Genomic DNA, 23,267 nt, shown 5'->3' on the forward strand with positions numbered 1-23,267 from the left:
ACAATGTTATTTAAGAAAGGGGGGTTTGATGAGGGCAAACGTCACGACAGTACACTTTTCACATCCACTGAATTAAAAGTTGCGATGACGTAGACACTGCCAGTAATTCAGATGACTTCCAGCCGCGCTGTTCCAGAAACTCGCTCTCCCCCCGCCGCGCCGCGTCTCACAGCCGCGCGTTACGAGGGAGGACAGAAGCGGAACAGCCTGCCGAGCCAGGGCAATAAACACAGGCGGTCTCGAGCGCGCTGGCTCTATGACCCGCCCCATCTGCGTCATTCGAGCTCAGTGATTGGTCAAAATCCTGATCTCGTTCACGAGAGCGTCAAAGACCTGTCAATCAAAGAGAAACTGGAAATGTGCAGTCTGTTTTCGCATAGACCACTTTAGCTTGCGTGTTTGTAGTGACGGAAAAGTTGAAAATATCTTTTTAGAATAGCGTATAATCTCTTAAACGGTAGTTATTAGAGTCAGTAACGTGTTGACTGCGCTTATTTCGGCGGGGGACATTTTCTCAGACACCTTGAGCGACACATAGAGGGGTAAGTTGTCCAGCCACGTCGCTTTTCAAGGCAGTGAAGTACCGCACTTTGACGCTATTCTGTGGATGTTTCTCTGTACATCAGTTTCTGTGTCATAATGTGCTCTGCAGTGCTGTTGTAGCTCAAGCCGTGCTGGTGTGTATCGATCACAATCTTAACCGCTATATTCTGAGGACGGGATGCGCTCGTGACGGAAATAATTTACACATTGTTTCATATGAGCCGTTACATGAAGCTGGAAGAAAGTGTTACTGTGACAAGACGAGTGGTTACATGGATAACTTAGTTTCACAAACATGTGCCACGCACATAACCAAAACAAAGAAACACAAAGTTTTCCGTTTGCTTGAATGCATGTTTTGTAACCTGATGTCAGAGGGATTTTTTCAGCTGCTTTGCTGCACATCTTCGTTTCCTCATAAATGCAGATTCTTGCTTATGCCATGGTGCGATTATAGATGTGTCGTTTCTTGTCAGTTTAGCCCACTCCCCTTCATCTCTTCTTCTCACAGCCAGTCAATAAAGCCTTATTTGTCGACATTTGCAATGCTAAAGTGTATTTATAGCACCAAATAGACAATGCTGAAATTAAATTGGACGAGGTAAATTTAAGAAACACATATGTGAAAGTGAGAAAGGGACAAGTGTAAAATAAACAGGCCTTGATACTCAGAGCCAGAATCTCAGTGCTTTACTGGCATGATTGCCATCATTTACACAGTATTGCGAAACTGTAGGCTACTTAAATTTCTGAATTATTATAATAAATAGGGTGAATAAATAAATATAGGCTATTAAACGAAAGTGAAAATAAAAGAAAAGAGACGAGGTTAAAAATTTACTAAAAAATCCCATTATAAATAATGATATTATTATTATTAATAATAATAGAGTAGCCTAGCCTAGAAAACGTCTCGCGATTTCACTTCTCATTATTGCTGCATTCAGTGGATTAGGCCCAATAAAACAGCCTTTTATCCTGTTCTGGCAGCTTTCGTGCTTTAGGCTTTCTTTCTATCAGTTGCATAGGTTTTAAGGTTATCATTTTTTCACACGCGCTTTCTCCAGGGGGATTCCCCACCTCTGCGCCTTGACGTCAGCTCTTCCAGTATATGGCCGAGGGAATCCTCATGTGGGATGGAGAGCGGCGGCGGCGTCTTTTGCTTCTAGTCGGCCACCGCATTTTCGTTTCAGTCTTTCCTGTCGTTTTGCTTTTACACGCCATATGAGACCAGTTTCAGTCTGTTTTAGTCTGCACGATGCTCCCGAACGATAAACACATTAAAAATGAGAGATTAGGAGATCCGCCCTTTGCATACACTGGATATTCACTTAAAGGAATAGTTCACCCAAAAATCCTGTTATCAAACCTGCATGAATTTCTTTCTTCTCCTGAACACAAAAGCAGATATTTTGAAGAATGTTGGTAACCAAACAGTTTCTGGTCCCCTTTGACTTCCATAGTATTTTTTTTTTTCCATACTATGGAAAATTCCATACATTCTAAAAAACATCTTCTTTTGTGTTCAGCAGAAGAAACTCATACAGGTTTGGAACAACTTGAGGGTGAGTAAATGATGACAGGATTTTCATTTTTGGGTGAACTATCCCTTTAAGTAACTTCATGAGGTGCATTTCCCATGTGTGGTGCACACTTGATGACTGCTTTCCCTGTACTATCTGGGGAAAAAAAGAAAAGAAAAGAAAGAAATAACATGAAATTAAAATTTGTACCGAATTTTATAAGTTCACAAGAAGCATATTGTATATTCAGTCAAATGCGTTCTTAAACGCATTCTTAAAGGTGTTACTGGCTGAAAACATGATGGTATCACATGTTACCGCATCACTTCTTTTCCGCAAGGGTAGGAGTTTAATGATACATGTTTAAGTCATGATTGCAATAATTAGTGCTCCATACCTTCATCCTATGTTTCTTTAGTCATGTGCAGCTTCCTCTTTTGTTTTCCTGTTTAAAAAGTGCAATACCAGGAAGCACTTTACACTGTAAAAAAATGATCGTTATCATCTTGTAATTTACAGTAAAAAAAAGACATTGACATTCCCAGAACTGTTTGTGTGACATTTGGTGAAATAACTATATGTTTCTTATTAGTTTTCTCTCTTATTAGTTATGCACATTAGGGTTTTATGTTACATTATTGCATTATTTTAGAGTTAAATCATGTGTATTATTGTGATATTGTTTTGTGTTTGTATGCTGCACCTTCTATATGTTGGTGCTTAATGCAACAAATTGTGATGAAGAGCTTTTATTCATCATGTGGCTTTCTCTTTACCACCTGTGTTTTTAAGGTGTTTGTCAGCATTATAAAGTAAAAAAAAAAACAGATTTTAATTGTAAAATATAAGTTATATTAGGGCTGGGCGATATGGCTGAAAACTGTATCACAATATCAGTGTTTCATATCGGTCGATATCGATAATTATTTATATTTTTTATGACCCATTTAAAATAAGGACAAGAAGAAAAATATATTACATTTAAACATTTTTATTTTAGACTTAACCTTCCTCTGATCATAATCCCCTCAGTTATTAAGACAGAAATGTCAACAACCATGGAAAACTCAAATAATTAAAATGTCACAATGAACACTTTTCCTCTTTTACAATTTCCTCGCTCGCTGTGGCACTCGTTTTCTGCTTATCAGTCGCCGGTTACTGAAGAGGATTCCAGCACGAGACAACGATATGGCGCAAACAAAATTGATACTGTTACATGATTGGCTGTTAGCGTGTCACTCCCTGCGTGTCCTACCAGAGAGCGAGTGCCTTTGTTAATGCAACCAAACTTGCTTCGCAACCTCTGTTTTCTTCCGACGAAGAATAAAAAATATCGAACACATTTTTTATTGATATCGATCACGTGTCTATCGCGATACATATCGTTATCGTTTTATCGTCCAGCCCTAAGTTATATTCAGAGTTAATGTCATTCATACAGCTGATGAAACACACAGGTGTTTTTAACTGTAAATTTAAGGCCTATATGTTATATTTCTGTAATAATAACCCCTAGATTATCGTCTGCATGTGAATGTACACGTCTGGATCAGTTAAAATAAGTCAAACCAATTAGATGATAATATCTCCCTTGCTATATCAGTCTCTTCTCACTTCAGAGAATGCACTTCAGAGAAGGGCGTAGAGTTTGTTCTTCCAGGGACTCAGACCGCAACATTAGACAACTTATATGCACATGTTGTTTTTTTATCTGGGTGACCCTAATGACTCACACCACTGAGTGAACTGATGTACTGATGGAGATATGAACTTTTTGCTGGTAGTGGAACATCATATTATTCATTTATACTATTTTGGGGGGAAATTGCTTTATCTAAATTGATATGTAGGGTGAATTCAGGTTGTTTGGGACACTTTTTCCAGTTCATCTCAATGGCAAAATGTGTCTCAATCAGCCTGAATTCACCCTACTGATAGATGACTGTCATAGGATCTTTGACTATTTTCCATTGATTCCTCCTTTGCAGCTGTTTCTGTAGGTTTCTTATTTACACCCACATACCAAGAAAAAAAAAAAGTTCTGGATCTGCTCTTTGCCATAGTGCTTCCAGCATCTGTGTTATTTGGTCATGCTGTTTGTATCAGGGTGATATGCGGATGTGCGGTCTCTGAGTATTAGCATAACATATCCTCCATGCATCATGAAATTCCTAGTTAGTTTTCCAGTTGGTTGAAACGAAAGAGGAACTTAATTTTATTGGCATCGCATTTGTTGTCACATTAGCAACAATCAGCATGGCAGATATTTCAAACTAACACTGGGGAAACTGCGGTTGAAGACAAGCCTTCACAGTTGAAAATATGTGGGTGGGGAAGTTATTGATTTATAGCTGTTATTGTTGGAACCATTGAGAGGTCTCACAGCAGTTATTTGTTGAACCTTTGAAGCCAATTCCATCAAGAAGGAAATAGTCCTTAAGAAAATGATTTGCTTTAATAACCCTCCAGAATGACTCCCTATTATCAATGCAAAAGTGTTCAATAATTGGGGTGTAATCAAAACTTTTTAATGCAGGAAAATTACTGAGTGTAAATGTGCGGGTTTCTCTCTTAATGTGACGGATGTTTTCCTGGTCCGTGGATTAGCATGTGGGTGTTATTGAGTTTCTCTAAGCTGTGCTGATGAAAGTTAAAGGTCAGTGGGATCAGATCTTATTTGCATAGAAAGAAGTTACTAGCTTTAGAAATTTTGAATATCGCGATATTATGTTTGGCCATACTGTATCGATTCTAGGGGTGTAAGAAAATATCGATACACGTGAATATCGCGATATTATGTTTGGCGATACTGTATCGATTCTCAAAAACACTGTATCGATATTTATTTACATCCAAGATTAGTGGCTTTATGTTCAGTTTAAACCAGAGGTTGTATAAAACCCAACTGCTAGATGTCAGTGTTATCTGAGCTGAAGTGTGGACTCATTTTGGCTTCAACTATAAAGAAACTACTGAGGAGATCGACAATAGTCTATTGTTTGCAAAATAGGCCATGTTAAAATCCAAAACTCGGGAAACGCGTTGAATCTGAGAGCTCGCTTAACATCCCAACGTCATCTGTGCTGCTGAGAAGCGTTTTGATAGAACATGTAATATGTACTGCACGTTTTCCTCTCGGTAACAAAATAAACACACAACAAAAAAGACATCGGTGGCAGCAGAAAGAAAGCATCTGATCATAGCGATGTGGATATGTTTACTCCAGCTCTGCAGTTCAGCACTTCAGTGAAGGCGTGTTTGTTTAAACACTTTATACAATAGACTGCTTTAAAGCAAGCAGCTTTACAGTATTAAATATAAAACAAACAGACAATCAGTCATGAAATGGACCACACAATTTCTGTTGTTAAAAAGATTAGAAATTAAAAACTGCTATACTGTGAAACTTTTAAACATATACACATGAAGAATCCTGCAGTCACTTTACTATTTTCCCTTAGGTTGCACAAAATAGTAATAGTAATAAAATAACGTTGTTTGTCAGGTTTTATGCATATGGTGATGTTCTTTATGACATTTTTTTCTAAAATTAGATCCTCTTTCTAAAACAAGAAATATTGCAATATATCGCCTTTCTTACAGTATCGCAATATGTCACAATCGTATCGTAACCTCTGTATCGTGATACATATTGTCAGATTCTTGGCAATACACAGCCCTAGTAAGCATGTAATTCTGGTCATGTTGTTCATGTTGTCATCCTGGCTGTTCAGCTGCCCTCACTAAATATACACAGTGAGTATATAAAATTTTATATATATATATATATATATATATATATATATATATATATATATATATATATATATATATATATATATATATATATATATATATATATATAAATTGTATAATCTTGTATAATCTTTGTCTGCAGTAAGTTTATACAAAGATTATACAATTTTACTGCAGTAAGTCTGCAGTAAAATTGTATAATCTTGTCTGCAGTAAGTTTTCCATTACAAAATTTTACAAATTACAAAATTTTAATTATACAATTTTATATATATATATATATATATATATATATATATATATATATATATATATATATATATATATATATATATATATATATAGATCTCTAAGATAAGATAAGATCTCTCTCTCAAAGATCTTGTCTGCAGTAAGTTTTCAATTATATATATATATATATATATAATTGAAAACTTACTGCAGACAAGATCTTTGAGAGAGAGATCTTATCTTATCTTAGAAAATTTTGTAATTTGTAAAATTTTGCAATTGAAAACTTACTGCAGACAATATCTTTGAGAGAGAGATCTTTGACAGTTTCTCAATCTAGTTTCCTCCTACTCTATTTTTGTTCTTTCAGCTGGATCTAAATGACATTTTTTGTGATGTTTAAGACCAGTCAGATATCTTTTTTTCTTTTCTTTTTTTTACGCAAACTCTTGATTTAAAGAGGCTCATAGGTCAGTGTTAAAATGGCTTCCTGCACAAGGAAGGCATTTCAGGTAACAAGGCCTTTATCATTTTAACTTGGTGTAAGATGAAAGTCAGAATATGACATACTTTTGCCACCTCAAAAGCATATGATACATCTGGCCTACTTTCCTTTCATTGTGATCATCATATTGTATAGGCTCCATGTTTCACTTGACACAGGTATGGAGTTTTGCACGCTTATGTGAAAGCCCTGTTAGTTTCATTGAAGTGCAGTCAGCAGCTGTCAGCTGTTCCTGATATTACTTATGTCCTGAGCTTGCTTTTCACCAGACAGCCTGGAGACCTTGATTTTCTCCTGCTTAACAGACTCAAAGGTTGTGTTCATACTACAGCAGATAAACTTATTTTTAAACCTGATACAGATGGCCAAGTCAGTCAGACACAGGTCACATATTGAATATTGAAATAGGACTGATTAGATGTCAGGTTCTCATCAGCTGTTTTACAGACTAACTAAAAATGATTCAGTTTGGTTTGTTACTAATTGGTTATGAGATCATTTAGACCATATTTCAAATAGTCCAAATGACAGTCCACAGAATTGCAGATTTTGCCGTTTCATACTGCATTCATTTTTCAGATTAGTTACATACCATGTACAATTGTTATGAACCAGGAACTTTTTTTTTTTTTTTTTTTAAAGATTTCCTTATTACTTTTGTTTATGATTTCTTCATACTTTGACATGTCTTTCATAATGTTTATGATCTTGGGATCAGGATGAAATGCATTCCAACTTGGCCAGAAAGCATGATTTTGTTTCCAACAAGTGATAAACAACAACCAGACAAATATTCAGGAGAAATTAAAAGGAAAATTACTTTGGATTAAAGTTGGTTAAAGGACCCAACAGTAAGGATTGTCAGAATGATGACAGTGTTTTGGGCCAGTTGACAGAACAATCACTTTCATTGATCTGGTACAACCTTTTTTTATGCCTCGCAAACATAAACGTCTGGTTTTCTGTAATGTATTCTACAGTGCTGTTGCAAATTCTGCTGATTTGTGACCAAGATAATGTTATCTGGCTAACATAGACAGGTTTTGTCAAAACTGCAAAAATGACTTGATAGTGATAGTTTTGAAAGCAGCAGTAATGTGTAGCAAAAATATTTTTTATGAATTTATGTATGGATTACATTACAGCTGTATTGTTTTACAGCTTTACAATTTTTTTTGTAAAGAAAAAATATTCCAGTGAACAAAAGAAAATTGTAAAGAAAAATTTAATATTTAATGAAAAATATAAATATATCTAGCAAATTACATTGCTAAAAATAAACATTGATATTTTTTTTCTGTTAAAATGCAATAAATTAACTTTATTGGGGACAGCAGCTTTTATATAGATGTCGCATAGTTCCAGCTTCAGTAGATTTCATGACTGCTAAAATGTTGTGTGTTGAAACCTTGTAAGGGGTGCTACATAGGGTGCTAATGAGGAAGACTTTTCGTTAAATTTTGTCATCAGCCTTGTTTTGAACTATTTAGTTGGTCCACAAGGTGTGAACACTGAAGTCACTTCTAGAGAGGAATAAAGTAGATACTAGACAAAGATTTGGATGCAGGCATATGCTAAGCATTTGCATCAAAACTGAAGTATTCTTCAGGTTATTATGCAAAGGTCTACTCCCGGTAGATTTGTTGGAAGTATACTGTACGGCACTTTGGATAAATTTACATTGTCCTGTCTGATGGAAATAGGGGTTCTGTAGTGGAATAATGAGTGTTTGTAAATTGTATGTTTTGAATATGTTCCTGTGCTGTGTTACGGTAAGTTGTGGGAATTTATCGGAATAACAAAGAATCAGTGTCATGCAGTGGAAACACAGGAAATGGCACTTAAGTAAACTGCATCTCTTCATAGGTACCCCATAAGATTGAAAGAGTATGTTGTAGGAGGCAGGTAGGAGGTGAGAGACATTGTTAAAGATAGAGAACGACAGATCAAAACACAGCTCGCTCCTTCCTCAACCTTCATGGAAATGGAAAGTTTAAACGTCAGTTCAAAGCCAGGTGGTCTGGGTTTTTTAATATTTCAATATTGGCCTCATCTGTGAGTGTCACATCCATTGATCCATTGAGGTTCCTTTGACAAAAACCCAATAGGTTTTTTCTGTTGGCTTTTGGATAATTGCAGAAAATAAGCTCTGATTCTTGCATGTTTTGTTCCTCATGATATTCTTCACAAATGAACACAACTTTTATATATTTTGAAGCCTAATTAAAAAGCTAAGCGTAGGCTATAAACAAACTAAACCACAGTCGTATCTGGTCGACTGGTTTCACACTCACTTCTGTTGAACCCTGGTGCATATCTTACGTCATCACAAAAGTGCACGGTGCATGATAGAAAACAGAATGCTGGTCAATATGTTGTGTGTGTTTTTTATTAATTTGGTGCCATTATGCAGTTGCATCTACTGTATGTGTGTCACATGAAGGTGGCATTCTGCTGCTCGCAAACAGACTCTTTTGAGGAGACAACTGATTGCAAGCCATTCGTTTGCCGCTAGTGATTGCACTCACTATCCTCAATTACACTGCACACTCATTCTTGTTTGTATCCGAGGTAAATCACCACTGTCATCCCTAAAATGTTTTCTTTACTAATGACGTCTTCGTCGCCTAAAATGTATGATTATTTTACTTCCTGAAAAAGTGCGCACCAGAGTCCAAGTTGCTTTCACATTCACGTGAAAAATTCCTGGACTCAGACCGACTCATACAAGTAGTCTCGGGTTCAGTGCCCGGGTCCGCATGACTGCTTGCACATAACCAATTTTTTCATGCGAAACATACCCTGTTTCAAACTAAACTAAGCACCCTTAATGTCCCCAGCAACCTCGATAGTCCCATTTAGCCTCTTGTTTGCAACTGCCTTTTTGGGTGACTTCAAGCCAAACTATTATTTTCAATAAAACATCAACATCTTAACCTTTGTTAATTCTGTTAATTCTCAATAATTCTTAAATGGATAGTTCACCCAAAAATTAAAATTATCCCATGATTTACTCACCCCCAGGCCATCCTAGGTGTATAAGACTAACTTCTTTCAGATGAACACAATCGGAATTATATTTAAAATATCCTTGCTCCTCAAAGCTTTATAATGCGCAAATCGACTTGCCCCAAATGAGTAACCCCTGAAGCGATGTATGACGCAGGATGTAGGAGTAGCGTAAGCGTAGGCGTCTCTCACGGTTCAAACAAATAGGCCTGGGCAACAAACTTAAGCTCCTCTTTTCTTATATCAAAATCCTCCGACATTTCTATTTAAAAATTATCATTTTATAATTCTAATTTGTGACCGGTGTTTTGTTTTGCTCTATCCTCTGCGCCTCCATGTTCGTCATTGTGTCTGGTCAGAGGTTGCTCTTCTGCTGCAAATAGAGGCGTACGGCCATCTATCGGAGGCTAGTTATTATAGTTAATAAAGTTTTAAATATTTTTCTTACAAAAACCCATCTCTTCACTTCAGAAGGCCTTTATTAACCCACTGTAGCTGTATGGATTATTTTTATTATGGATGGATGCATTTTTTTGGCATCAAAACGTGCCCCCCCCCCATTCACAAGCATTACAAAGCTTTGAGGAGCAAGGATATTTTGTAAATGTCTCCGATTGTGTTCGTCTGAAAGAAGATAGTCATATACATCTAAGATGGCTTGAGGGTAAGTAAATCATGGGGTAATTTTAATTTTTGGGTGAACCCTTTAACTGGTTAGTAATAAGTGAAACTGGTAATGCTGTTTTTGTACTTGTTTAATCCTCTGCTGATATCTTGAGAGATTTAACGTCTTTTATCTTCAGATGATTTCATCTAATGCCGAGTTCACGTTGTGCGATTTTCAAAGTCGTCAGATCACTGTTCTTTTCAAGCTGCACAACTATCTGGGGTAGCAGTCAGTTGCTGCTGTGTGCACATTGCACGATGGATCGGCGAAAGGGGGGGGTTACACATTGCATGACTTTACAATAGGAAGAATCGCCGACAACTCTGTCTGGTCTGCAAACTACGCTTCACAACCAGACACAAGAAGTGATAAGGAAATAAGCCAAGGTCATCTGTGAGACCGGATTTGTTGTCAGCTCTGATGAAACATCAAATAGGCATGGGTGCTCCTGCCCAAGTTCGACTAAACTTTCCTCCATTTCTTGAGTCCAAATAGACAGAGAAGGAGCCTTTTTTTGAACCGAAGCCATGCTTGCTGATATTCTGGTCTATAACTCCTCCCCAAACTTCCCGCTGCTGTTTATCTTGCTCTCTCATTGGCTGTAGGTCATCGCCGATGTAATTTTATGATACAATATTCTATTTTCTCCCAACTGTTTATGTTCACCTAAGACATAAATGAATGGGTTTATGTGAATTCTCATCAAGCTCTGCATTTTGACATTTTTGTGTATACAGTATTTGGCTGTTCAGGCGCGCACCTGAAGCTCAAGGTTCACTTTGCTTTGTCCATATTCTGCTACATCTCAGAGGGTTTCGCTTTTGCGCTTTTAACAACTCTTTTTAATATCAAGCACGTCCCATTTTACAAAATGTTACATGAGTTTACCGATTTTCACTTTAAATTTGTGATTTTAAGGAGGAGCGAAAGCGCTGTAAGGAAAGGAACAGAATGGGGCACAATAATCATTTTATTTCATATCATATTTTCATAATAGTTGGAAGCTAAAATCAACATCGAAACTCAATTAATCGATTAATCGTACAGCCCTACAAAATACTCACAAAATCTGCAAGTGTAGCCAAAGTTGCCAGTGAGGTCGACCAGGAAGTTGTTTGACATAACAGGAAGTTATTTTCTATAGATATGAAAATTAATTTTAATACATTTTTACACCTCTAGACTCCAGGCTATTGATCTCCCTGGGTAACTTGAAGTGTGGTTTTGGGTTGTTTGCATACACTAGTTTATGGTAACTCATTTGAGAGCTGGAATATAAACTTCCTCCAAACTTTACCCGAAATCCCTCCCATCTCTGAGCCTATTGTTCTCCATCGGCTCTCCACAGGGGCTGCTGGATTCTTCTGACAGAACGTTTTACAACCTCAAACACTTGCTGATCTTAAGCTCACTATGACTCATCCTCTGTGTCTGTGACATTTTCTCTTTGCACTTTGAGCCACAAACCCAGCCAACATCATTTAAGCTCACACTAGCTCTGAGAAAAGCATCTAGTTACTCAGCACTTCAAGGAAGGAAGGCTAACCAAAATTGAGCCCCAGGGTATTGTTTTGAGCCTCTCCTAGGTTGTGTAAGTAATCAGCAGACATTTAGGTTGCAGTGTGAGAGCTGATACAGGAACTAAGAGCATTATGAATGTGAGTTGATCTAAAGTCATCTGACTGCTGTTTGTTTCTCAGGAGATGATTTTGGTCATCATCACTAATATTCCTGGGAATATTTAACCTTATTACTGGGAGAATTGTCTAGCTGTAACTGAAAACGGATGCCAGGTGGTGGGAGAACACTAAATCTTCCCTCAGGGAGTACATAGATCATAATCTTTGGGGTTTCCTCCTCTACTGTTAAAGTTCTTGGCAATATGATCCAAGATTATGTGTATCATCTAAAGTGCAGTGTTCCTGAAAAACGGATGCCTTTTGTGATGAACCACGAGTTATGTAAATTGTGCAACAGAAACATCCTTTCCTGTTTGTATGCTCAATTTCGGTTTTAAAACTGATTAGGAGCATTTGGATTTATATTGGTTGTTTCTTCTGAATTAATATATTCACTCGTGTTTTTTTTTTTTTTTTTACTTGCTCTGCCACAAAAAAGTGAGAATTCTTTTAACGAAACATACTTTTTATTATATATAATTTCTATATTATAAATAAATATTTTAGTATTTTTTTAATAACGTTTTTTTTCTTTTTTTATAAGAAGAAAAATGCAACAAGTTGAATATTATACAGTAATAATGCACCTTCATAAATTAATAAACATACTTTTGCTGGAAAATGGTGGCATATATTACAAAACATTAATAGTAATAAATAATATTAATACATTTTATTTATAGCGTGCCACTCAAAGACTCTTTCAAAACTGTAACTTTAAAAGCCATTTTTGAAATGTTGACAAAACCAACCCCTTTTGTTAACCAACTAGATAAAATAATGTTGGTGAAAAATCAACAGATTTTGCAATAACAGTGTAGAATACAACACTGGAAACCAAATGTTTCTTTACGAGGCATAAAAATGAATGTACAGTATGAAAGGATACTAATTTTTCAGTGGCAACTCAGAACTGACCCGAAAGGACAAGTGACTGTCAACTGGCCCTAAACACTCCCATCTTCATTGTTGAGTCCTATACCAATATCCATGGCATAGCATTGATGTCATATGATGTTCTTGAACTAAAATCCAGACCAAGATTTCTGGTTTTGCCTTTTGTCTTACAAGTGTGTACTTAATGGGGTGGCATCACGTTGTTAATTGGTCTGAGAATTGGTCTGCTGCTTTGGTGTTACTAGCTGTGTTTACATGAACCCTAATAATTCAATTGTAATCAGGCTAGTAGTAGGGCTGAAACGATTAGTCGACATTATCGACAACGTCGACAATAAAAAATTGTCGACAAATATTTTTGTTGTCGAATAGTCTCTTGATCTCATACGACATATTTGAAGGGCCTGCAATAACGCGGTGTAACCAGTGGGGCGCTGTAGCGCAATACTGTAATGCAGCCCTCCCGGATCCAATTCAATAAAAGAAGTCAGCGCTTTGGAGAGCATAGTGCAAACGAAGTCGAACCCGTTAAATGTGGGAGATTAACATAGCATAAACATAACAAACATAACGTTTAGCATAACTACAGAATACTGTCATGCAGGGCCACCAACTCTCATTCAAACTCACTGTTCTCACGCCACACGTTCATTTTCTCACAAAGTGAAAGATGCATCGCAGAGCAAAGAGGACACAGACAACGCACCGACAGATCAGGTTACTTTTGATATAAAACTGTCTAAGCTTTTAAATTCAGTCAATATTACTACGGGATTCAAACAATACTTGTGGTTGTGACGCTGTTTAACGTTGTGTGGCAGATCGCTGTAACACCTCGGTTCAAGCGGCATGTGAACCTATTCCTCTCTATTACAGCGCGAAATAAACATAAATGAACATCAAAAAGTACTTACTGAACTTACTGAAATGAATCCATCTCTATTGTAATCACTTAATCGGAGTTTTAACCGCAGAAAGAAGTCAATAAAACTTGCAAACAAATATATCACACAAAATGTAACATTTACCTCAGGAAAGCCATTCAGTGACCATAAACTCTCTCTCTCTCTCTATATATATATATATATATATATATATAATATGTGTGTGTATGTATGTTGTTGTTTCATTTTTCAAAAAAAACCCACATAATTAGATTATATTTTTTTAACCTGAAGGATATTGGTCTATTCAGTTGGCTTGAAAATTATTAAAAATACACTTTTAAAAGCTGAAGTGATTTCCTTGTTTTATTTACTAGTAAAAGTACAGTATAACTTAATATTTGAACTAATTGCTAAAGTAGAATAATCGAACAAAGCTTACTGATTAATCAGTGCAATAATCGATGATTAGTCGATTAATCGTTATAATAATCGATAGATTAATCGATTATCAAAATAATCGTTTGTTGCAGCCCTAGCTAGTAGCACAATAAAAAGTCACATGTAACCACCTCAGTCAGAATTAATTGGTCAAATCAGATTAAAATTTCATTCAGATTGTTATCTGTTCGATAAGACAAACACTTGTTCGGATTTAAAACTGAAACTGGAAAGTTCTGAGCATGTGCAATGACCTAGAAATGGCGTAATGACATAGTATGCACAGTATGTCGTTATTGTTGGATAAAGTGTCATAAATGACTGTGCGCATGTCTAAAAATCAATTCAAATTTGAAGCTTGACAAATAAACATGCACATCAACTCAATCTTTGTATTTAGCAGTCATGTAAACACTAGGTTCCTGATTCATCAACCGGTATGAATTCATTTTTTTTTTTCAGTTTTAACTAGAATAACAGCGTTTATGAAAAAAAAAAAAAAGAAAAAAGCCTACCCTACCTTTAACTTTATGGTTTAATTATTGTACATGGATAGTAAAATGACCTTATAATGGTGAAAAATCCAACAGGTAACTTAGAGAAACTAAAGCATAAAGTAGTCTATCCAGCCAGTAGTCTGCACAAGTATTATATACTTTCCAAGATGGCAGTGCTTTCAACGTATCAGGCATTCCTATCTATGGGTCCAAGTCCAACCTTCCACCTCATACTCTTTTAGTTTCACCTGTGCATATTCACTTCCTCATTGCGCACACGGCGCACACAGGTAGACATGGCGAGCGAACTTGCAGTTCGTTTTGTGGATAACAATGTAAGTTTGCTTTATTTTAGTTCTGTTTTAGACTTATTTACCCTTTTTTTTTTTTTTATAAGGCTATGTGATGGAAAATTGTTAATAGTCTCTTTAGTAATTTATATTAAACATACTCTGTAAAGAATAAGTTTGGTTATGTTCTGATAAATTATAAATAAATTGTATACATTTAAAAATGAAAATTGTAATATTTATTGTTTTTATATACTTTATGTAAATTCTACATTAATATATATATATATAACTTTATAAGGAAAGTTCTTGTTTGGCCAATTTACAACTCAGTATTTGGATGAGTTTAGTCAAAAGAGAAGTGAAATAAAGAAAAGCAGTCAAGTTTCGTGCATGTGGTCTTTTTTAAACACAGACTTGAGGATGCATTTCCCTTTTCTCGTGTCCTTTTTCTTTCTGTCCTTCTTCAGTGTACAAACCTGAGAGATCGTGTGTAAAGAAAACATGTTGTGTGCCAGCACTGGTCTTTTTTAGTCTGTTTGTCAGCACAAACCTCTGAGTAGGTGTGGATGTGGTAAACTCTGAGTGTGTGTTCAACAGCATATTGAGGTAATGTAAAGAGAAACGGTGTCCATGGGCTTTTGAGGTTTTCCTCTTTGAACGGATGCTCTTGCTGCTTTACGATCAACAGCCACTGATTTCTGTGGCCTTGACACGCTGGTAACAAGCACTTCCTTTACTTCTCTGATGTTTTTCTGTTTTGTTGATAAGACTGGGTTGCTAGTAAAGACCAGACAGTATTACCTAGTAGGTATTCCTTTTGCGAATTTAACTGCATATAGAAGTATTGGAGACCTTGCTATGTGCTATTTATGTCTGTTTTCAACAGCCGTTGAGGTGCTTCCACTCTTTGAGTTCGCCTTTGTTTTCAACTGTTTATGAGGAAGGAACAAGGAAGAAAAAAAAAATCTTGACAAGCTGAACGGACCCGTTTTGTTTGTCTGTCGTGTGTCAAGTGATTTCTCAGTTCCTTCTCTCTTTCTGTCCTGCAGGTCAACATGGCCCAGTGGAATCAGTTACAGCAGTTAGAGACGCGGTATCTGGAGCAGCTGTATCACTTGTACAGTGACAGTTTCCCCATGGAGCTGCGGCAGTTCCTGGCCCCATGGATCGAGAGCCAGGACTGGTGAGTTGCCAGCAGTAGACAGGATATGACATAAGAGATAAGGACCTTGACATTCTGGAGGTCTGCTTTTTTTAAAGCCCCAAGATTTAACATTTGTTTAGATTATGTTTTGGTATTTTGCGATTTTTGTGAAGAAACTTTGTGACATGCAAGTGTAACGGATTATAAGAAAAATAAGTAGCGCAGGGGACTTGGTTGTATACATTAATTGTTGATTGGTTTTTGGGATGCGGCCGTTACACTTAAAAATGAATGTGAGCTTCCAGTCAGGTGTGGAGGTGTGGGGTTTAAGCGGACTAAATGATTGAAGAAGTTTGGCATTTGTCCCCGGATCGAGATAAGATATTTAGATTATATCACAAAGTCAATTTTTTTTTTAAATCGAACGTATGCATCAATGAATCTTTCAAAATATGATCTATAACATGCATTTACAAAACAGATAGAGTGAATATTCTTTCATGCCGAATTTTAAGAGTGCTATTTTGAAAGAGTCCGTTCCTGCTGATTGCTTCTCGCAGAATGATTTTAAAACCAACAGACTTTGTGATAACAAGAGAAGAGAGTTTAATCTCTCCTTAATATTGTGTTTGGAAGTGCACTTTGTGGGAATACAAATTTTGGAATCTGTTTAAGGTTTGCCGTTCCCATGTCCTGACATAACATCACATAAAAACTAAGTTGAATTACATTGTATTGGGCATTCAAAATTAACATGATGGTTTACTGATTAGATTGAACAGTGAGGGGGTTCTGCCAGTCTTTGATCTTACTATTGAGAGTCAAACTATGTGTGAATGTTAACATAAGATTAGTTCCTGTGACCTGGACCTCAAACCATTTGATAGTGTCACTATGATTTGGTTTAGGTCTGTATTTGGGGGTAACTTCCTGCATTCTTACTTTGATCTAAGGATGTCACCCTTGAGTATTGTCAAAATCTTTAAGGAAAGCCCATTGAATGCCTATAAAATACAGTGTATAGCTCTCTTAGTTAGACTTGATGACTGCAAGGCCAAACAGCATGTTCTCAATAAAGAGTCTTGCTGAAGATACACCCGAGCCTCCTGGTTTCCTACAACTTCCTTATTCTTAGAATGTCAGTCATCTGTGGTGATGTCACGCCTCTGCCCGTAAATTGATCCTGGAAAGTCTGCTGTGAACAATAACACGAACCAGTGCCATTTTTGTTATCTGAGTTTTTTTTCTCTCACTTCTTCAGTGTGAATGGCTTCTTTATGATTGTGTTGTGGACTATAAAATGTCACTCTGAAATGACTCATGTCCGGTTTCATCTCCTAATTAGTCTCTGTATCACAGCATGCATCTTTAAAAGGAGATGCAAATATTGTCAAGAAAATTAAATTGTGTTAATATATTATTTAGTTTAGTTATTAACTAGTGAAGTATTCCCAGGCCCCTTTCAATACCTCTAAACATTACACGTAGAGAACCTTTGAGTTATGGTATATAAAAGGGATAGTTTACCCCAAAATGAAAATCCTATCATCATTTACTCAGCCTCAAGTTTTTCCAAACCTGTATGAATTTCTTTCTTCTGCTGAACACAAAAGAAGATATTTTGATGAGAATGGGTAACTAAACAGTTGTTTGACTTCTATGGAAGTCAATGGCGCCCATCACCTGATTGGTTACTTACGTTCTTCAAAATATCTTCTTTTGTGTTCAGCAGAAGAAAGTAATTCATACAGGTTTGGAACAACTTGAGTAAATGATGACAAAATAATTTCATTTTTGGGTGAACTATTCCTTTAAGTGTTAGTTGATATCATTGTAAAGCTGAGATATCTCTTTAAAGTCACCTTAAAATCAAAATGGACAATTCTTTTTTTTTTATTTTTTATTTTTTGGATTATTGTTATAAAGGATTTATCGGTGCACATAATTATTTTTTAAGTCATGTGCCCTCGTAATCTTTCAAATTCTCCTCCCTGTTGCAGTGACATCTCTTGTCTTCTCTGATGATGTGTTTACTGGCGCGGGGGCGGGTCAACGTGTCACTCACATGAGATAGCTGCAATACGACAATGACAATGACTCAGTCAATTCCCAGTGGACAAAATCAAGTCCCCCCTACATATTTTTTTTTCTTGCTCGAGAAACCGTTTCACTTGAATATACATCACAATAGGAAAGACAAGAAGATCGCACCTTGGTAAATGGTGCATATCTTTCCTATTACTTTTTGTTAATTTCATGACTTACTAATTGATAATGTAATGTTGCAGGCTCGTAATTTTATTTGCGGTTTATATAGTGAAATGATGTACAGCACGCGCCTTCACATTTGTGGGTGCAAATGAAGAGCACAGTAAACCATCTGACAGGACAGGAAAGTTTGTTTTTCTGAAGTAAGAGACTTTTATTTTGTAACAAGTTGTGAAAATAATGTCAAAATAATGACACTGACATATAGCCTGACGACATTTAATTTGACCGCATATACTGAAGTAAGACAACACGTTTTCTCAGGCACAGTTTACTTACGAACTGCGTCTGAAAGAAGAGTCAACAGCATTCATCCACATCTTTTAAAATAAAAGCTTCGCATCAGAAAAACTTTTAGAATTACGTTGTTGTTGACGACCCACTCAAAACGGTCCTGCAACCCACTTTTGGGTCGCGATCCATCAGTTGAGAAACACTTCTTTTAATAGATCAATAATGTTGTCTCTTTCCCCTTTCTTTTGATTTTTTCTAAACTGAACACTGCTATTTTTTTGTGGAAAATTTTAGTGCTTTTGGTTGGAAAGTCCAAAGTCATTGTCCTTCACATGGCCATCTCATGCACTCAGTTTCTTTAGTTAGTGTTATCAAAGTAAACACACAACAATGCAAATAGCCCTCGGCATGTTTGGGTTGTCATTACTGGCATTACTGTCAAAGAACTTTCTGAATTGATCATTTGTTTGAGCGCACAAAGGGACAAACGTCAGTAGTATAATGAAGTCAGTAATTTATTGATAAAAGCACATTATAGCTTCAGGTCAAAGACTGGTGGCGATTGTTGTGCTTGTAAACCAACCATTGTTTATGTAGATAAACAGTCCTCAACCGTTATGTGATCTCATTTAATTTGCAGTTGTCAAAGAAATTGTTCAGAGAAGCTAAAATAAGAAAGACACATATATGGCTGGGTGGTATGACGGTACTGTTTGACGGTAGAGAACAAATAGATTTTGATGTGTCTTTTATACCAGAGTATATAGAAACCCGTGGAAAAGACCGTGTTTGTTATTTATGCAAGAGTAATGAAATATAAACCTTTTTTTTTGCACTGATTCCAACTTTATTTATTTGTTATGAATAATCTTAACTGTTTTAGTTTGTGCACATCAAGAGGAAAAAATTAGGTAAAGCAACATGCAATAATAAATAAATGAATGAATAAATAAAATAAAAATGACCACACATATTTAAAGGTCCCATTTTTCGTGGTTTTTTGAAGCTTTGATTGTGTTTATAGTGTGCAATATAACATGTGTTCATGTTTCGCGTGTGTAAAAAAACACAGTATTTTTCACATAATTTACTTATCTGTATACCGCTGTTTCCACGGTCATAAAAACGGGCTGATGACTTCCTTGTTCTATGAAGTCCCTCCTTCAGAAATACGTAACGAGTTCTGATTGTGCCAGCGGTTCCTGTGTTGTGATTCAACAGCAGTTTAGCGCATCTTGCCCGGAAAGGTCACGCCTCTTACCATAACGTGGAGATGCATGCGCTCAGTGTTATTGTAAACATGTCTTTAATTTTACCCTATCAATTTGAGCCGGAATCAGACCCGGTGATTGGACTGCGGGATGAAAATAACAGCGTTTCGACGACATGGCGACAAACACACTCTACAAACGCAACTCTTGTGTATTCCTGTGGGCGGAGGTTAGTCAAAAAACTGTTTTAGTGACGTCATTAAAGAAGGAAGTAGAGGGATGTAGTCCAAACTGGCCGTTCGATGTAGGCGACTTCTGTTAAATAAAATATCTCGCTTGGCATTGAACTTTGAGCTTTAAAATTTTACAGATTTTATTTATACATCTAACATTACACACTAACTAAAGTTTGAAACATGGGATCACGAAGAACGGGACCTTTAATATATAATCTGTTTTCATCACATTTCCAGCAAATAACTGCATCACAACATATATCAATAGTTTGATATAAAATTTTAGTTATATTGCTTACCTTAGGCACATAATTAGATATTATGCTGGCATATGTGTATAATGTTAAATTGGCTAAAGTGACTGAACTAGCCAATTGACCTTATACATCTAACATTTCAGTCTGCTCTGCAAAAGTATTGCTTTTTTGGTGGTTGGATATTATCCTGATCATCTTGAATTCCTTGCTAATGCATAATGGATAGAGCGATAACTTGTTTCTTTCACTGCTGGATGAGGTCAGCAATTCGGAATTTTTGCTGAGTAACAGCAGAAGAAGTGAGATCATGTGTCCGATGATGACAGCGAGCAGCACCGCCACATACCAGCACAAGACTATATAGTACTTTCAATACTCACTATTTGTCAGTTTTTTCGCTTTGACTACTTTTTTTTTTTTTTTTTTTTTTTTTTTTTAGCATTTAGACAAATACAAAGGTCTGAATAAAGCTTTAGTTATCATAGGGGTTGGAATGATATATAAATATACTGTACATTTAAACCCGTTTTGTATTTATTATTTCCTGGAACATACCGTACTAGATAATGTTGCTAATTATCAAGTGCATGAATGGAATGGGTGAAGCTGTGCATTACCTATCACATGAGCCATTTGCTTCTGTCCGCCACAGGGCGTATGCAGCCAACAAGGAATCTCACGCAACGCTCGTGTTCCATAACCTGCTGGGTGAGATTGATCAGCAGTACAGCCGCTTCCTGCAGGAGAACAACGTCCTGTACCAACACAACCTGCGGCGCATCAAACAGCACCTGCAGAGCAAGTATCTGGAGAAGCCCATGGAGATCGCCCGCATCGTGGCCCGCTGCCTGTGGGAAGAGCAACGTCTGCTGCAGACGGCCACCACTGTGCAGCAGGTAGACACACACACTTTTGAATATGCACAGACACATGGTGTATTTACTCATGGGTGAGATTTCATATTTGTTCTGCTTCTACGGTAAATAAATTTCAAACAAAACAAAGAGGGAAAACTAGTCCATCTGGATTTCATTTATGAATAAATTCATAATTAAAATACACATAGAATCCATATATTTTTATTCACCAGAACAGTTTTCAGGTCCTTTCTAGTTAAACACCCAGTAATAGTATACATAAAGTGCTTGGAAATGAATTCTACTTCGTAAGGACATATTGAGATTTCTGTTTCTCCAATTTCTTTCTCTTCCATAGGATGGCCAGGTTGCCCATCCTACGGGTACTGTGGTGACAGAAAAACAGCAGATACTGGAGCACAACCTGCAGGACATCAGGAAGAGAGTACAGGTTGGTACATAAAATCACACTTTAATTAAAAATCATTGGTTTGTTTTGTTCACAATTGGAGTTACACATACAGTACGTCCCTTTATCATCTCTCCAAAAGGTGCTGTTTTGAAGACACATCTTTTGTCTAACAGCGTTTAGTTTGACATGTATAAGTAATAATTTTGCAAAGGGCTTTTCAAACAAACCTTGATCCCCTTGCAAGGGAAAATAATAAGGCATATAAATATTTTTATGTATAAATACTGATTTATATTTTTGTCACACTTTATTTTAAGGTGACGTAGTTGCATTGTACTTAAATGTGTACTGAGTAATGTTAATTTACTACATGTACTTACTATAGAGTTAGGGTTAAGGTTTGGATTAGGGTTAGTTACTTGTAATTATGCATAATTTACTGTTATTACTATAGTAAGTACATGTAGTAACGTGTAACTACATCACCTTAAAATAAAGTGTTACCATATTTTATGTTTATTTTCTTTTAAGTTGACAATGTATTTTTTGTTTACCCTCAGAGTACTGTTAAATGTATAAACTTGAAAAGATACAACTAGGGTTGTCAATAGAATAAAATTATTATGATTTAATCTCACTGATTTCCAACCAATCTTTAGAAAGCATAATGAAAATGTGATGATTTTAAAATCCAGTGCATTATTTATTATTATCATTATTATTGGTTACACTTTATTTTACAGTGCCGAAGTTACATTGTAATTACTCAAATAAGTACTGAGTACTATTAATTAACTACATGTAATTACTTTAGAGTGGTTTAGGTTTAGTTACTTGTAATTATGCATAATTTACTGTTATTACTATAATAATTACATGTAGTAACATGTAACTACGGCACTGTAAAATAAAGTGTTACCATATTATTATTTACAAACTCTTTAGCACCCCCTTGTTGCCCCAGTTTGAAAGGCACTTATTTAACATTTTGCCATGAGCACAAAATGAGGGTCTCATATTTTGTCCTTTATGGGGTACAACCTCTCACTCATTCAGATGCCTTACTCCTCCTTCTATACAGGACATGGAGCAGAAGATGAAGATGTTGGAAAATCTGCAAGATGACTTTGACTTCAACTACAAAACTCTCAAGAGTGCTGGAGGTATGATGAGTACATGTTGCTGTCTTTTTTTTTTTTTTTTTTTTTTTGTCCAAAATCTCTTAACTAGCCTTAATCACTGATAAAATCTATGTCACCGTGTAGAGTTGTCCCAGGACCTGAATGGAAACAGCCAGGCTGCAGCCACCAGGCAGAAGATGTCTCAGCTGGAGCAGATGCTGAGCGCTCTGGATCAGCTGAGGAGGGTGAGATACAGTAAATCCTTATCCTGAATGACCACAAGAACCAAAATACTGTACAGTTGATTGCTGCAATCTTGAAAACAATGACCAGTCACTTTTTTTCACAACATTTACAAATGTGTCAAAAGTTTGCTCTCTGTTTTGCAGCAAATAGTGACTGAGATGGCAGGGCTGCTGTCTGCCATGGACTTTGTGCAGAAGAATCTGACGGATGAAGAACTGGCCGACTGGAAGAGGAGACAGCAGATCGCTTGCATCGGAGGACCACCGAACATCTGCCTGGACCGCTTAGAGACATGGTACGCAGTCTGTTCACAAACAAACCTGCTTTTGAATCCTACCTTTTTGGATTCCTTC

The 23,267-nt window shown here is 36.4% G+C and overlaps 1 protein-coding gene across 5 annotated transcripts in view; it reads left to right on the forward strand.

Annotated features, from left to right (window-relative positions):
* The first annotated feature begins 320 nt into the window (after positions 1-320).
* Positions 321-23,267, forward strand: part of stat3 (signal transducer and activator of transcription 3 (acute-phase response factor)) — a 34,689-nt gene continuing 11,742 nt past the window's right edge. For 3 of the 5 annotated variants that reach the window (XM_048209295.1, XM_048209320.1, XM_048209330.1), the window contains exons 1-7: positions 14,874-14,970; positions 15,978-16,111; positions 20,931-21,174; positions 21,494-21,586; positions 22,629-22,710; positions 22,813-22,913; positions 23,058-23,209. In XM_048209295.1, coding sequence (XP_048065252.1) covers positions 14,932-14,970; positions 15,978-16,111; positions 20,931-21,174; positions 21,494-21,586; positions 22,629-22,710; positions 22,813-22,913; positions 23,058-23,209 — 845 coding nt within the window. In that variant the 5' untranslated portion in view covers positions 14,874-14,931. Of the gene's footprint in view, positions 543-14,873; positions 14,971-15,347; positions 15,646-15,977; positions 16,112-20,930; positions 21,175-21,493; positions 21,587-22,628; positions 22,711-22,812; positions 22,914-23,057; positions 23,210-23,267 lie in introns of those variants that run through there. The other 2 variants (XM_048209304.1, XM_048209311.1) reach the window with 2 other exon arrangements.

Source organism: Megalobrama amblycephala, linkage group LG1 (assembly GCF_018812025.1).
Source record: "Megalobrama amblycephala isolate DHTTF-2021 linkage group LG1, ASM1881202v1, whole genome shotgun sequence".
NCBI lineage: Eukaryota > Metazoa > Chordata > Actinopteri > Cypriniformes > Xenocyprididae > Megalobrama > Megalobrama amblycephala.